Source organism: Leptopilina heterotoma, unplaced genomic scaffold, assembly GCF_015476425.1.
Source record: "Leptopilina heterotoma isolate Lh14 unplaced genomic scaffold, ASM1547642v1 Lhet_60, whole genome shotgun sequence".
NCBI lineage: Eukaryota > Metazoa > Arthropoda > Insecta > Hymenoptera > Figitidae > Leptopilina > Leptopilina heterotoma.
Window position 1 is genome coordinate 5,168,769 of NW_025111138.1, and position 15,739 is coordinate 5,184,507.

The following is a 15,739-nucleotide window of genomic DNA, read 5'->3' on the forward strand; positions in this document are numbered from 1 at the left end:
TTGAAGATTAAGAGAATTCTTAAAAGACAGTATTTTCAAAGAGAGATAACTATCGTTCTATAATTATAGCAAAAAAAAGCGACTTCTAGAAAAGAGTCGCAGAAAAGAAAAACAAGTATTACGGCTCATTTTAAATTTTTTGGAGAAAATCCCTAACGAAGCACACATTTATACTTGGGATTATTATTTTCCACAATAATCTTTCTAAGCGTTCATTTTCATTAACACCTGTTTTACTAAAACATCTTTTCCAATATTGCAAGTAACGTATTATTTTGATATTTATTTTCATCTACCATACGTTTTTAGTATTTTTTTTTTCGTTTTTTTCTATCTTTTTACGAGATGCGCATATAAAAAAATATTAATCGTCTCATTTTCTTCTGTTAGAGGTAGATACGCAGGAAACAGAAGCTGCTATCGTATATTCTTTCAATTTGTCTAGTTTTTCTTCTTTTCTTTTTTTGTTAATAGTATTTTTTTTTCGTGAACTCGGACGACATTGATCTTCGCGATTTGCGACAATCCCTCCCTAAAAAAAGGACCTTTCACACCCTTTACAAGAAAAAAATTACTATTATCTTTTTTTCGCGGGAGGGAATAATTTCTGAAAGCTAAAAACAAAATTTAAATACCAAACGAAACTTAAATACCAAAGAAAACTTTCTTTTTGGAAAAAATAGACACCTGAATTATTAAAAATTATTCTTCCTATCTAGAGCACCTAAACTTACTAAACATACCTAGAAATTAGCTTCTTAAAGTTTAAAAACAATCACCTGGCCTGCAAAAAAAACACGTACACACTCATACAATTTTTTCATATCATAGGGAAAAATTCTCATCTCTCACAAAAACAATGCTGAAACCCTAACCGCTAGTTTTGGTTATAAGTCCTTCAATTGCATATTTACATTGACATTCACAAGATGAAACAATTAAAATATTGTTGTAGACGAAAAAAGTCAAACAGTATATATACACATATTATAATGAAAGTGTTTCGTTTACTACACACCAAAAAAAAAAGTGTGTATTATGAATGCACACAGACTGGTTGCACGTATATTTTTTTAGCCCTCAACAATTCGAAACGAAACAAATTCCCCTTTTTCTAAACGTAGAAAATTTCCAAATTGCGTCCAACCTTTTTCACACCTTCCCTTTTTCACAAGTGGTATTAACATTGAATCTAGCTTTTATTTTTAATGCAAAAAAAAAAGAGTTAGTTCTTTTGCGAGCGAAATGCGCACAACAATTAAAAACCCTAAATTAGATAAAAAGATAAACAGAAAAAATATATATGTATATAATTAATAATAAACAGATAAAGAAATCTCGTACAAATTACAAATAAAAAAAGTACGATAATATTTCTAACAAACACTCATCTTTGATTGCAAACAATGTCAAGATGCCTTTGCTGTCCCTCTTTGGCAGAAGCTAACAAGGACGACTTCTACTATATGGTGAATTATTATAATATTATCCCAATAAAGAAAATCGTCATCACGCTTCCCGAGTATAATCTGGTGTATATATAATATATATGTATATATATTATAAATCTCACGTTATAATAGGTTCTTTTTTTTTTGATAATTTGAAAAGAAAGTATTATGAGGCCAATTATCGGTACAAATTTGAACAAACCAGTAACGTGATGATTGGAAGTTGGGCCAGGACGAATTGTCTCGAACCTGATAATTGACGCTAATGCGCCTGTCCATCATGACGTCAATCGCTAGTTGAACTTCCATTGTTTAAATATTCCCCGGCATCGCCACGACAGATTGGACACGTTCTATTGGACTGTTGAAACAATGAAAAATATTTAATTTTTTTAAATTCTTGAAGAGATTTTTTTTTAAATTTATAATCAATATGCATACTTATGCATAAAAGGATAAAGAAGAAAAGTAGAGAAAGAAGAAAAGGAGAGAAAGAAGAAAAGTAAAGATAAATAAAAATAAAGAAAGTTAAACGAGAATAAAGAATGTTAAAAAGACAATTCAGGCCTCGGATTGACTTTATGGCACAAAAAAAGTCGATTAAAGATAGAAAAAAAATCGTTTATTCAGTGTTTGTTTGTTTATCCGCTTTCCTTAACATTCAGCAAAATACGAAATTATAAAAGTTTAAAATAGATTTCAAAATTCAATTCTTCAAAACTTGATTAATTCAGCTTTATATAAATATTTGAATACTTGTTAATTATTTTTCCACGGTAATTAAAATTTTTTAAATTTCAAATATTTTTGAAAATTAATTTAAAAAAAAAAGACTGAAACCATTTTGAAATTCAATTATTTTCTAGAATTTTTAACTTAAACTACTTCCCCTAATTATTTTTATAACAATTTCGACTGAAACCATTTTGAAATTCAATTATTTTTCTAGAATTTTTAACTTGAAATTCTTCTCCCAATTTTTTTCAATAACTTTTCAATGTAAATATTTTCAATTTTAAAATTAATGATATTCAAATTTAATATTCTCAAAATAGGATGAGAAATAGAAGCAAGAAAGAAAAATTTAGAAAATATTTTCTTTTCCACTTCACAAATTTGCGTTAAAAAGTAAATTTTTATTTTGAATATTAAAAGATATTTTTCTTAATAAGAAAGTATAATTTTTGTAAATTTTATAATTTTTAATTTGAAATAATTTAATTCTTGCACAGAATTTTATAAAAAAAATTTAAAATAATTGACTTAATTCGAAGAATTTCTTATTAAGAATTTTATCAAAATTTTTAGAAAAAATTGAATTCTTTTGAAGAGTTTTCTTAAAAATTTTTAAAATTAATTAAATTCTTTAAACAAATTCTATTTTATTGTTTAAGGAACTAATTGAATTTTTTTCAAAATTATAATTTGTGAAAATAATTGAACTTTTTTCAATATTTGTAAAAATAATTGAATTTTTTTAAACAATTTTATTATTATTTATGAAAATAATTGAAATTTTTTCAAAGAATTTTATTATTTATGAATATAATTGAATTTTTTCCAAAGAATTTTATTATTTATGAAAATAATTGAATTTTTTCTAAGAATTTTATTATTTATGAATGTAATTGAATTATTTTCAAAGAATTTTATTATTTGTGAAAATAATTACATTTTTTTCAAACAATTTTATTGTTTAAAAAAAAAATTGAATTTTTTCTTGAAATTTTAATGAAAATAATTGAATTTTTGCAAAGATTTTACTATATTTAAACAAAAATAATTAAATTGTGAAAGATTTATTAAAATTTTTTTAAATAATTGAATTCTTTCAAAAAATTTTATTATTTATGAAAATAATTGAATTTTTTCTAAGAATTTTATTATTTATGGATGTAATTGAATTATTTTCAAAGAATTTTATTATTTGTGAAAATAATTGCATTCTTTTCAAAAAATTTTATTTTTTAAGAAAAAAAATGAATTTTTTCTTGAAATTTTAATGACAATAATTGAATTTTTGAATTCTAAGAAATACTGCTAAAAAATATTTTAATTTCACTGTTTTAAGAAATAATTCTCATTAATTTTTATTTTCAAATTTTTATTTTAAGTTTTTCCTTTAAATTTCTTGAGAGTTCAATTATTTTCAAAATTTACAATTAAAATTCTTCAAAATTTGCCTTTTAAAAATTTTAATGAAATACTAAAAAAAATTTAATTATTTTCAATACAAATTTGTATTCAAAATTTCAATTATTTAAAAACTGTTTAAATATTTATTTCGAAAATTAAATTATCTTAATTTATTCAAAAATATTATTTGGAAGATTTGTCTATAGTTATTTTTCACACTGTATCCAAATAAGTTGTATTTTATACCAAAAAACAAGGTGTTTTGTTGTAACATTAGGAAGAAAACTTGAAAAAGTCGCAGTTGAAAATAAAATGGAAAAAGTCGTTTTTTTTTGCAAATAAGTTGAAAAAATCGACTTTTTTTGAAAATATGTCGAAAAAAGTCCTAAAAATTAAATTATCCGAGACCTGATAGTTTATAAAATAGAAAAAAAAGAAAGAGTGAATATTAAAAAAAAAATTTTTAAATAATAATGTTAGAAAATTAATGTAAGAATAAATAATAAATAAATAGGTAATAAATAATAAATAAAAATAAATTTTCTTGAAATGAAAATCTATTTCAAAAGAAAAGTAAAAGATGACTAATTTTTGTTAACATTCGCTTACCTTGAGCCATTTGTCGATGCACTTGACGTGAAATTCGTGTGAGCATGGCAAAACGCGAAGCGATTGCAATACTTCAAAATCGCACATGCAAACAACGCAATTTGTCTGATCGCCTTCGTGCGTGTCGGAATCGAATTTGTATGAAGGTAATTGATCAACTTCCGTACGCGACAAACCCCTTGCTTTGGCTTCGCCGAGTCTCTCGGCAAGTGACAATAGTGTCTCATAGTTTTCACTTTCTAATGCATCTGCCGCTGAGAGATCCGCCTGACTATACGGCGACAATGGTGGATTACTGAACATTGTTCTACAAGAAAAAGAAGAAAACAAATCATTAGAACCATCGAATTACATTTTTTTATCTTATCTAATTCTAAACATCCTGTGGAAGTTTCCTTCACCTTTTTCTTTCAATTTCAGTTCTCAACATGACTTTTCTAATTCTTTCAGGACTATAAATTAAGCATTTCTTTCGTCTCTTCAAAAACAAATAACGATAAAATTAATTTTCGTTATTTTCGTCTCTTTCAAAATATTGAATAACGTACAGCATATAAAATCGTTATTTATTGAACTTCTCGAAAAAATTAATTTTTCCGTCTATCTTTTTAAAATAAATAATGAAAAAATGGATTTCTTTTTGTCTTTTCAAAGTATTGAAAGTACAGGAAATTGAATAAATAAGGAAAAAACGAATTGAATTTTTTCGTCTTTTGAAAATGTTGAATAACGTACAGGAAATGGAACAACAGTCCCGGGAACGGTGAATGCGGTAAAGTTGACTGTCGCCGCCAGCTGGGTCTGTTCCTGGGCCTGCGGACATTATTGACTGAGCTGCTTCTTGCATGTATCCTTTCCAACTGATTTCCACGCACGTCGGACAGGAAAAATGAGGGTGGTTGCGCAACATGCGTTATCGTTTGTGGATTGTAAGGTTGAGTTATCGGGAGTGGCGGTGGTACCGGATTACCGCCTCTATGAGAACTTAATATCTCCAAATCCACTTCTCTCTGAAAACAAAAAGTTCAAAATTCATTAGAAATTTGAGAATAAAAGAAAGAAAAATTATTACATTCAATTTTTTTTTCACTTTTCTTTTTATTTAGAGAAATAATTGAAATTTCAAATGAAATGTGTACAAAACATAAATAATAATCAATTTTTGATTTCATATTCAAATTTTTTTTTAAATCACTTATTAAATACAAAATTAATTATTATTGCTTATATTTTCAAAAATTTTAATATAATACTTGGCTGGAATTCAACTATTTTCATAAATAATAACATTTTCCGGAAGAATTCAATTATTTTTATAAGTAGTAAAATTTTTTGCAAAAATTCAATTACTTTGAATACAATTTTAATAAAATTTCACGAAAGAATTCAATTATTTTTAAAAAATTTAATAAATCCTTCGAAACAATTCCATTATTTTAATACAATTTTTAAAATATTTTATGAAAGAATCCAATTTTTTTGAAAATAATTAATAAAATTTTTTACAAAAGAATTCAATTATTTTTAAAAATTTTAATAAATCTTTCACAATTTAATTAGAAAAATCTTTGCAAAAATTCAATTATTTTCTACAAAATTTTATGAAATAATTTAATTATATTCAGAAATTTTTATAAAATTGTTTGAAAAAAATTCAATTATTTTCATAAATAATAAAATTCTTCTTAAAAAAATTCAATTATTAATACTATAAATAGTAAAATTCTTAGCAAAAATTCAATTACTTTTTAAAACTTTTAATAAAATTTTTCAAAATAATTCAATTATTTTTTAAAATTTAAATAAATCCTTCAAAATAATTTTTAATACAATTTTTAAAATATTTCATGAAAGAATACAATTTTTAAAAAATTTTTAATAAAATTTTACGAAAAAGTTCAATTATTTTTAAAAAATTTAATAAATCTTCCACAATTCAATTAATTTTTTTTTTAAATATAATAAAATTTTTGCAAAAATTCAATTATTTTCATTAAAATTTCAAGAAAGACTTCAATTTTATTCTGAATTCGTTATAAAATTTTTCAAAAGAATTTAATTATTTTCTAAAATTTTAATAAATCCTTCGAAACAATTTTTAATACAATTTTTAAAATATTTCATGAAAAAATCCAATATTTTAAAAATTTTTAATAAATCCATCGAAACAATTCAATTATGATTATAAATAGTAAAATTCTTTGCAAAAATTCGATTATTTTTAATACAATTTTTAAAATATTTCATGAAAGAATTCGCAATTTTTTAAAAATTTTTAATAAAATTTCAGGAAAGAATTCAATTAGGTATTTGAAAAAAATTTTTAAAATAAAAAAAAATAAATTGAAAGATATTCTTCAAAAGAATTTAACTAGAATTTTCAAAAATTTTAATAAAATTCTTGTCTTAAATTTTTTTATTTTCATAAATAATAAAATTCTTCGAAGAAATTCAATTATTCTCAAATAATTTGATAAAATTCTTTCCAAGAATTCAATTATTATCATAAATAATAAAATTCTTTGAAAAAATTCAATTATTCTCAAATTTTTTTATAAAATTCTTCGTAAGAATCTAATTATTTTCATAAATAATAAAATTCTTTGTAAGAATCTAATTATTTTTATAAATAATAAAATTCTTTGAAGAAATTCAATTATTCTTAAATTTTTTGATAAAATTCTTTGCAAGAATTCAATTATTTTCATAAATAATAAAATTCTTTTAAGAAATCCAATTATTCTCAAATTTTTTGATAAAATTCTTTCCAATAATTCAATGATTTTCAATATATAAATTTTAAAATTAAAAATTTTGTTTTTCTTGATTTACAGAAAGAATTTTTGCTTTTCCCTGAACAAAAAAATATTCTGATGCACACTAAATATTATTAGAAAAAGAAAGAAACAGAAGAAAATGTTTCTGATACATTTATTTGTTTATGTCTTTAAGAAGAAAAAGAAGAAAGGGGAGAATACAAATAACAATAAAAGGAGAAAAAGAGAAAAAAAGTAAAAAATAATGGGGGAAAAAGGATGGGAAAAAGATGGGAAACAGTGAAATTAAGAGGAAAAAAAGGGATCAGGTAAAAAAGGGACTAATTCCGATCCCAGTAATTAAAATTTAGGCATCATTAAATTTAAAAGCAGTAATTTCAAAAAAAAAAGAAAAATCGTCAACTTACAGGCTGAGTTAATTGATGATGAGCAGTGTAATGCGTCGGGTGGACCGTCGGTGGTGGTGGATGCGCATGATGAAGTGCAGTGACTGGTCCTGGAGCCGGGAATCCTCGAGTGGGAGGTCCAACGAGAGATCCTACCAGGGCATGACTCGAGTGTCCTGGATGCGTTGTATGTACAGGATGCGCTGGATGTCCAGGATGTCCAGGATGCGCTGAATGTCCAGGATGTACAGGATGCGTCGGATGCGTCGGATGCGTTGGATGATTAGTATGCGGTGGATGAGCATGATGTCCGGGAGGAGCCGAATAATGACTATGATGATGAGGATGTGCCACCTAAAAAAACAATTAAATTCAAAATTTCAGACAAAAAAATTCAACTACTCTCCACAATTATTATTATTTAATAATAAAAATAATATTAATATAAATATTAATATTTTTTAATAGTTACTTAGTTTTTGGCTTTTTTCCAATCGTCAGGGAACAAAAATGTTACAAACTTTTAGGTATGGAATAAAACACATGGAATGAACATATAAATATATTTATAGAATTAAATTCTTTTCTCTTTCAAGTGCATTAAACTTATTTTTACTATTGCAAAATACGGATAATAATATTTATTTAAAAAAAAACACTGGATTCTATTTATTTTTATACAATCTTGTTCTATTTCAACTTAAAAAAAAAATTTCAGAAATTTCGCATCACTTTTGTTCTAATAAGTTCAAATTTTTACTAATTCAGATTTATTAATTACTTATTCAAAGAATAAGTTTTCTAAGAATATTTTAGAGATTTTATTGTTTTCCATAATTTTGCCTCAATAAGTAAATTTAAAAAAATTTTAAGAGATGACATTTTTTGTTTAAAAATATGTACCTAAATCTAATATTTTTAACTTTTATAATTTCGAATCTGAAATAATTTATTTTTTGTGTAGAACTTAATTAACATTTTTTTATAAGAATTCAATTATTTCAAAAAATTTATTGAGAACTTTGAAAATAGGTAATTAAATTCTATTAAAAAAAAATTTTAATAATTGAATTAAATCCAGAAATTTTGTTATAAAATTTTTTAAAACAATCGAACCACCGAAAAATGTTATAACTTACGAAAATAATTGAATTATTTCGAAAATTTTCGTTAAAATTTTTGAAAATAATTAAATTAAAAATGTAATATAAAAATAATTCAATTTTTTCAAGAAATTAAATTAAAAATGTATTGAAAATAACTAAATTCTTTCACGGAATTCAATTAAAAATGTATTGAAAATAATTGAATTTTTCAAGAAATTTTATAATAATAATTTTTATAAAGAATTGTATCAAAAGTTATGAAAATATTTGAAATCTTGCAATGAATTTCATTATTCATGAAAAAATTGAATTCTTGCGAAGAATTTCATTAGTTTCTGAAAATAATTGAAATCTTGTGAAGAATTTTATTATTTATGAAAATAATTGAAATCTTGTGAAGAATTTTATTATTCATGAAAATAATTGAATTTTTTTCAAGAATTTTATAAACGTTTCTGAATATAATTGAATTTTTTTTTATGAAGAATTTTATAAACATTTCTGAATATTATTAAATTATTACAAGAAAAATAATTAGAATTGTATTAAAAATAATTTCATTGTTTCGAAGAAAATGGAAATTCTTATGAGGAATTTAATTAAAATTGTTCGATTGAAAATAATTGAATTCTTATAAAGAATTGTATCAAAATTTATGAAAATAATTGAATTTCTGCAAACAATTTTATTAAAATTCCTAAAAATAATTTATTTGCTTCAAAGAATATGATTAATATTTTAGAAAATAATAAATAATAATAATTAATTAGCTAATATCTGATATTTAATAAAATTCGAATCTGAAATCATTTAAAAATAAATAAATAAATAATGATAAATAAATATTAGGTATAATGTGCATAATAATAATAGATTGAAAATCAATTGCCAATTCATTGAATACTTATAATTAAATTGTTAAAATAATTCCTTATTTAGTTTTTTTCAACATCGAAAAAATGACTAAAATTTATTGTTTCTAGTTGTACAATTTTTAGAAGAAATAATTTAAATTTTGCTTCTGAAGACATTTATTTTTTTAATTTTTTAATTTCTTTTGCCTTAAATGAAAATGTAATAAATGTAAAAATATGAAAGACAAAAAGTTTTTGAAGAATATTAAAGAGACTAATATGAAGATTAGTAAAAAATTGGATTTAAATTCTCACCTGACAAGAATGAGCGAACGCGTGCGGTCCAGCGGGTGTATAATATCCGTGAAGTTGACAAGGGAGTCTGTAGCCAGCGGTTTGAGGATGCCAGAGTGTATCACCGCTTACAGCGACACCCAAACCTGAAACTCCGACTTGACCAACTTCAACGACAACGGGTCCACTTGTACCTTGAGCAGGATGATGCGACGATCCACTTGGATGATGAGCATGGGACGGGTGAGCGTGAAGACTATGATGTGGATTGTGAATATTGTGATGATTGTTGTGTAATCCCGGATGTACATTATGTGAAGAAGGCAAATGAGGATTGTGTACACCCTGAAGAAATGGGCACGTTTGTGCATAGGTCTCAGATAAACGTTGATAACGATGCCTCATTAGTGCACTCTCACGTACATGGATACCTGGTGATCGTCTCTGTGGTGGCGCTGCCAATTCCCACGGTTGTGTTGGTGCATGTATCGTCGGTGCACTCGCCACTGGTGGCGTTGTCTCTTGAACTTCAATTCCAGAAACTGTGCTATTGCGAGAAATTCTGCGACGTTTTCGCGATGGCGATTCACTCTGAAAATTAAATTCATAAATTAATATTTTATTTCTCTGCTTTTTTTCTTTTATACATTTTTCAGGCCTCGGATTGACTTTAGGGCGAAAAATTTTTGCTTTAGTGGATAAATAGAAAATAGAAAAAAAAATCGAAAGTCTATTTAATTCAGCGTTTTCACAAACAATTTTTTTGTATTTCCCTGATTTTCCCTTTTTACTGATTTCTAAATTCAATTATTCGAAACTTGAATAATTTTGTTAAGTAAATATTTAAATACAAAATTATTACAATTTTTAACTACACTTCTTCTCAAAATCAATTATTTTTAATAATTTTCCGAATGTTCTTCGAAAATTCAATTATTTAAATACAAAAATTCAATTTTTTTTCATAATAATTGTAATTGTAACTATGCACTGTTCGTTTTTTAGTTATTAAAGAATGTATTTATGAAAAATTATAATAAAGAAATTCTTAAAAAATAAATATTTTAAAGATGATTTTAAATAATTTTGGAAAGATAATAGTTTTTCAATTCTATAAAATTGAAAAATTACCAAATAATTGCAATTTTAAAAAATCATTAACAAATTTTGAGAATTAAATTATTTTCAAAATTTGTAATTAAAATTTAAAAAAAACAGTTTTTTTCACTAAAATTTGACAAAATTTCAATTCTTTTCAATATTTTTTAATATTTATTTCAACAATTTTTTTCTCCAGAATTTTAATATTAATTCTGGAAAATTAGATTTTAATAAAATTATAATGAAAAAATTTCCAAGAATTACTTTTTTAAAAAATAATTTCATACAATTCTCTAAAGCTAATTTGTATTAATTTTTATTCACAAATCTTCATTTGAAGATTTCTTATTGAAATTTTTGAGAATTACATTATTTTCAAAATTTGCTATTTAAATTCTTCAAAATTTGATTTTAGACAAATTTGTTTAATTAATTTTCGAAAGACAATACCTAGTTTTTTAATTCTATACAATTAAAACATTTCAAAATAATTGAATTTTTGAAAAATATAAAAAAAATATAAAATTTTTAAATATGATTTCACCATAATTTTAATTTTAATAAGTTTAAAAAAGTAAATTTTTTAAAATTTTAATTTACTTTATTCTTTTTTATTCTTATTCTTTTTTATTTTTAAATTCTCTTTTGAAGATTTTTCATTAAAATTTTCGAGAACTGCATTATTTTCGAAATTTGCAATAAAAATTCTTCAAAATTTAATTTTTTGCAAAAATTTATGAAAATTTTATAAAATTTCAATTATTTAAAATGTTTTTAATTATTTATTTCAAAAATTGTTTTCTCTAGAATTTTAATAATAATTTCAAAAAAATTATAATAAAAAATTCTAAGAATTAGTTTTAAAAAAAATAATTTTAGTCAATGTTCTAAAGCTAATTTTTTATTAATTTTCATTTTTAAATTAATACCTGAAAATTTTTCATTAAAATGTGTGAAAATTAACTTATTTTCAAAATTTGCAATTAAAATTCTTCAAAATTTAATTTTTTCAAAAATTGTATTAAAATCAATTGTTTTAAATTAAATTTTACAAAATTTCAATTATTCAAAAAATTTTTAATTGTATATTTCGAAAATTTAATTAAAAACATTCTTGAAAAATAATTTTTGAAATATTTGTCTATGGTTACTTTTTACACTTTAAAAATGGAAAAAATTCATTTTTTTACTGCAAATGTGTTATTTTCTTGTACTGTTTGGTAGAAAACTCGAAAAAGTCCCGATTTTTGAAAATAATGCGAAAAAACTTTCATTTTTTGAAAATAGTCGTAAAAAGACGAAGAAGTCATAACATCCGAGGCCTGAATTTTCTATTTTGAACTAAGAAACTTACCTTTCTACCATCGTCTTGACTAGTTGGTCTATAAATTTGACTCGTACCTGGAAAATTAAAATTTGTTTACTCTCTTGCAAAATTTTTTTGGAAAATAATTCCAAAAAATACTAATTAAATATATAAAAATAAAATTTGACGTTTCGAAAAATAATGTCGAATCGTCGTTTAAATTGATAAAAATTTAATTCAAATTTTATGGTTGAGAATTTAAGTTTAACTATCATAAAGGTAAAGTGTGGATAGAGAAGACGGTTTCCCATGAATATCAAAAGTATTATAATAAAGCTGAATACCTTGTGCATTTCTGCGATACTCCATATCTACACCGTTGGCAGTCAAACCGGGGCTTATGTTGAGTACTGGACCGCGCATTGTATTCTCCTGTAAAAGAACATTTTCATCGGTTATTTCACAATTTCAACAAATCTTCCACAAAATATACTCATAACGACTGTTTAAAGGCTTTATCTAAAATAAGAATTCAATTCAAATTCTTCGCAATACACTTTTTTTATATTGTAGAGAAAATTCCCTCATTCATAATTATTTACATAATCGAAAATATTTCTTAAAACTCGAATAAAAGATTTTATTTCATTTCTTTTTTAAAAATACACTATTCAATACCTATATGTTGGAAAAATTATGAAAAAAGAAATATTTTTAAAAACTCAAAAGATATTTTATTTCTGTTTTAGAAATACTATTCGATAATTTGGAAAAATTATAAAAAAAATTGTTGAATAGATAAAAATTTAATTTGGTAAAAAAATATTTTTTTTTAAATTCTTTGGAAATTTCTCGAAAATTGAGTTTTAAAATTTCGTTATATAAAATTTTCTGTGGAAAGTAAAAAAAAGTTCTTGCGTAAGGAAAAAATTGAAGTCTTCTTTTTACCTGTGTGCAGATATTGATGTGCAGGAGAGGCGCAGTTGCTGGTGACTCGACAGTTTCCTGAGAAAAATTCGGTAGAGGATGCCTCGTTTGAGAATTGTGCTGAGGTGTTGTTTTACACCCCGCACTGGGTCCACCAATTCCCGTGCTAAATGGAACCTCCTTCACGACAGGACCTGACGAGGTACCGACTCCAGGACAGTCCCTAAAATCAAAAATAATAATTTCCACATTAGATTTTTTCAATTTCAATATTAATATCAATATTAACAATAACATTCAATTTTTTTCCAATTTTCATCTGACTTTCTAAATACATACTGAAAAAAATATCCACAAACATTCAGAATAATCGAAATTCGACAAAATAATTCCAATTTTCTATTGAAAAAAATTCCCTCAATAAGATTTCTTTTTTCACGACTAAAATTGATTGTAATAATAAATTTTCCAAGTGCTTAAAAATTTGCCCAATGTGCAAAAAAAAAAAAAAAAATTACTCCAAACTGACCAATAGAAAAAATGTGAAAAAATGAAAAGGAGAAAAAACAAGATGGAAAATAATAAATAAAAGAATATCAAAAATGTGAAGTATCTTCAAATATTGGAATACATTAATGTCTTCCCCTAGTAACCCAATACAGTAATAGCCGGAGAGAGTACCTAATACCAAATAGTAAGGCTTCCTGATTGGAAAGCACTAATGAACGCAAAGTATCGTTTCCCATTAAAACAAAATCAATATTTCAACTATGTCGTCGTTCTATCGAAATTATGTCGTGATATTTCAGCAATTTTCTAATCTCAAAATCACTCGAGTGTATAAATCAGGTATCAAGAACAACGAGTTCAAGGTTCAAAAATCTCTCCATCGGTCCTCGAGAAAAATAAGAGAAAAAAAAAGAATCCAAAAAACAAAAGATGAGGAGAAATGAAACATCTTTGTATTCAACATTTAATCGTTTGAATTTTCAGTCCCTCGGATCGACTTTAAAACACGAAAAAAGTCACATTAGCAGTGAAAATTCAAAAAAAAAAAAATAAAAACGTTCGAAAAAGTCGTTTATTTTATTCGGTATTGTCACAAATTTAATTTTTTATTTCCTTGATTTTTCCCTTTTCACTGATTTCTACATTCAGTTATTAAAAACTTGAATAATTTTGTGAAATAAATATTTAAATACTTATAGGTATTAAAAAAAAATTAAAATTACATTTTACAAATTTCAATTTCAAACATTCTAAAATTTATTTATTTCTAGAAAACTGCAATCTCTTCAAATATTTAGTTATTTTCAGGAATTAAACATCTTCTCTCATTCAATTATTTTTAGTAAATTTTCTAGAGTTTTTCGAGAATTCAATTATTTACAATACAAAAATTTCAATTTTTCACAATAATTGGAACTGCAAAGCTTCATGATTTCTATTTAAAGTCATTCAGGTCAATTATTTAAAAATTATGTAACCAAAAATAGTGAAAATAATTTACTTTTAAAGATACTTTTAAAAATATATAATAAACCAATTTTTAAAATTTGTTTTCAAAAATAGTGAAAATAATTTACTTTTAAAGATATGTACTTTTAAAAATATATTATAAAACAATTTTTTAAATTTATTTTCAAAAAATAATATTGAAAAACAATTTTTGAAAGACAATACGGTTTTTAATTGTACATAATTGAAAAATGTCCAAATTATTGAAATTTAGTTAAATTTGTTAACAATAATTCAATAATTGAATTTTTCTAAAAGAATTTTTGGAAAATATTAAAAAATAATCAAGTTTTTAAAGAATATTAATTACAAATATAAAAATACAGGATTTCTCGAAAATTTTAATAATGAGTTTAAAAAAGTAAAATTTATAAAAATTTTAATTTTCAATTTCAAATTCTCATTTGAAGATTTTTCATTAAAATTTTCGAGAATTCAATTATTTTCAAAATTTGCAATTAAAATTCTTTAAAATTTCATTATTTAAAATGTTTTTCATTATTTATTTCGAAAATTGTTTTCTCCTCAGAATTTTAATAATAATGCTAAAAAATTAGGTTTTAAAAAATTATATAATGAAAAAATTCTAAAAAGAACTATTTAAAAAATATTTTCATACAATTTTCTGAAGCTAATTTTTATTCTTTTTCATTTTTAAATTCTCTTTTAAAAATTTTCCATTAAAATTTTCGAGGACTGCATTATTTTCAAAATTTGTAATTAAAATTCTTCTAAATTCGATTTTCGAAAAAATTTTATTGAAAATTTAAAAGAAATCAATTATTCTCAAAGAAATTTCACAAAATTCCAATTGTATTTGAAAGGTTTTTTATTATTTATATTTAGAAAATTGTTTTCTCCTCAGAATTTTAATAATAATTCTAAAAACTTAGGTTTTAAAAAAATTATAGAATAAAAATTTCTAAGAATTTCTATTTAAATATTTTCATACAATATTCTGAAGCTAATTTTTATTTTTTTTTTCATTAAAATTTTTGAGAGTTGCATTATTTCCAAAATTTGTAATTAAAATTCGTCAAAATTGTATTTTTGCAAAAATTTTAATGAAAATTCAAAAGAAATCAATTGGTTTCAATAAAATTTTACAAGATTTCAATTATTGAAAATCTGTTTAATTTTGCATATTTCAAAAAATTCATTATTTTGAAAAAATTATTCAAAACTAATTCTCGGAAGATTTGTCTACAGTTATTTTTCACACTCTATCAAAATAAGTTGCAATTTGTACCGAAAAATGGTATTTTGTTGATATT

At 23.2% G+C, this 15,739-nt stretch overlaps 1 protein-coding gene across 4 annotated transcripts in view; it reads right to left on the bottom strand.

The window, feature by feature from the left end:
- Nucleotides 1–301: 301 nt before the first annotated feature.
- LOC122509298 (RING finger protein 44-like) overlaps nt 302–15,739 on the bottom strand; it is a 46,199-nt gene continuing 30,761 nt past the window's right edge. For all 4 annotated transcript variants that reach the window (XM_043623251.1, XM_043623253.1, XM_043623254.1 and 1 more), the window contains 8 exons: nt 12,969–13,170; nt 12,365–12,452; nt 12,069–12,115; nt 9,635–10,204; nt 7,381–7,713; nt 4,932–5,206; nt 4,197–4,503; nt 302–1,812 (listed from right to left, as the gene is read on the bottom strand). In XM_043623251.1, coding sequence (XP_043479186.1) covers nt 1,738–1,812; nt 4,197–4,503; nt 4,932–5,206; nt 7,381–7,713; nt 9,635–10,204; nt 12,069–12,115; nt 12,365–12,452; nt 12,969–13,170 — 1,897 coding nt within the window. In that variant the 3' untranslated portion in view covers nt 302–1,737. The remainder of the gene's footprint in view (nt 1,813–4,196; nt 4,504–4,931; nt 5,207–7,380; nt 7,714–9,634; nt 10,205–12,068; nt 12,116–12,364; nt 12,453–12,968; nt 13,171–15,739) is intronic.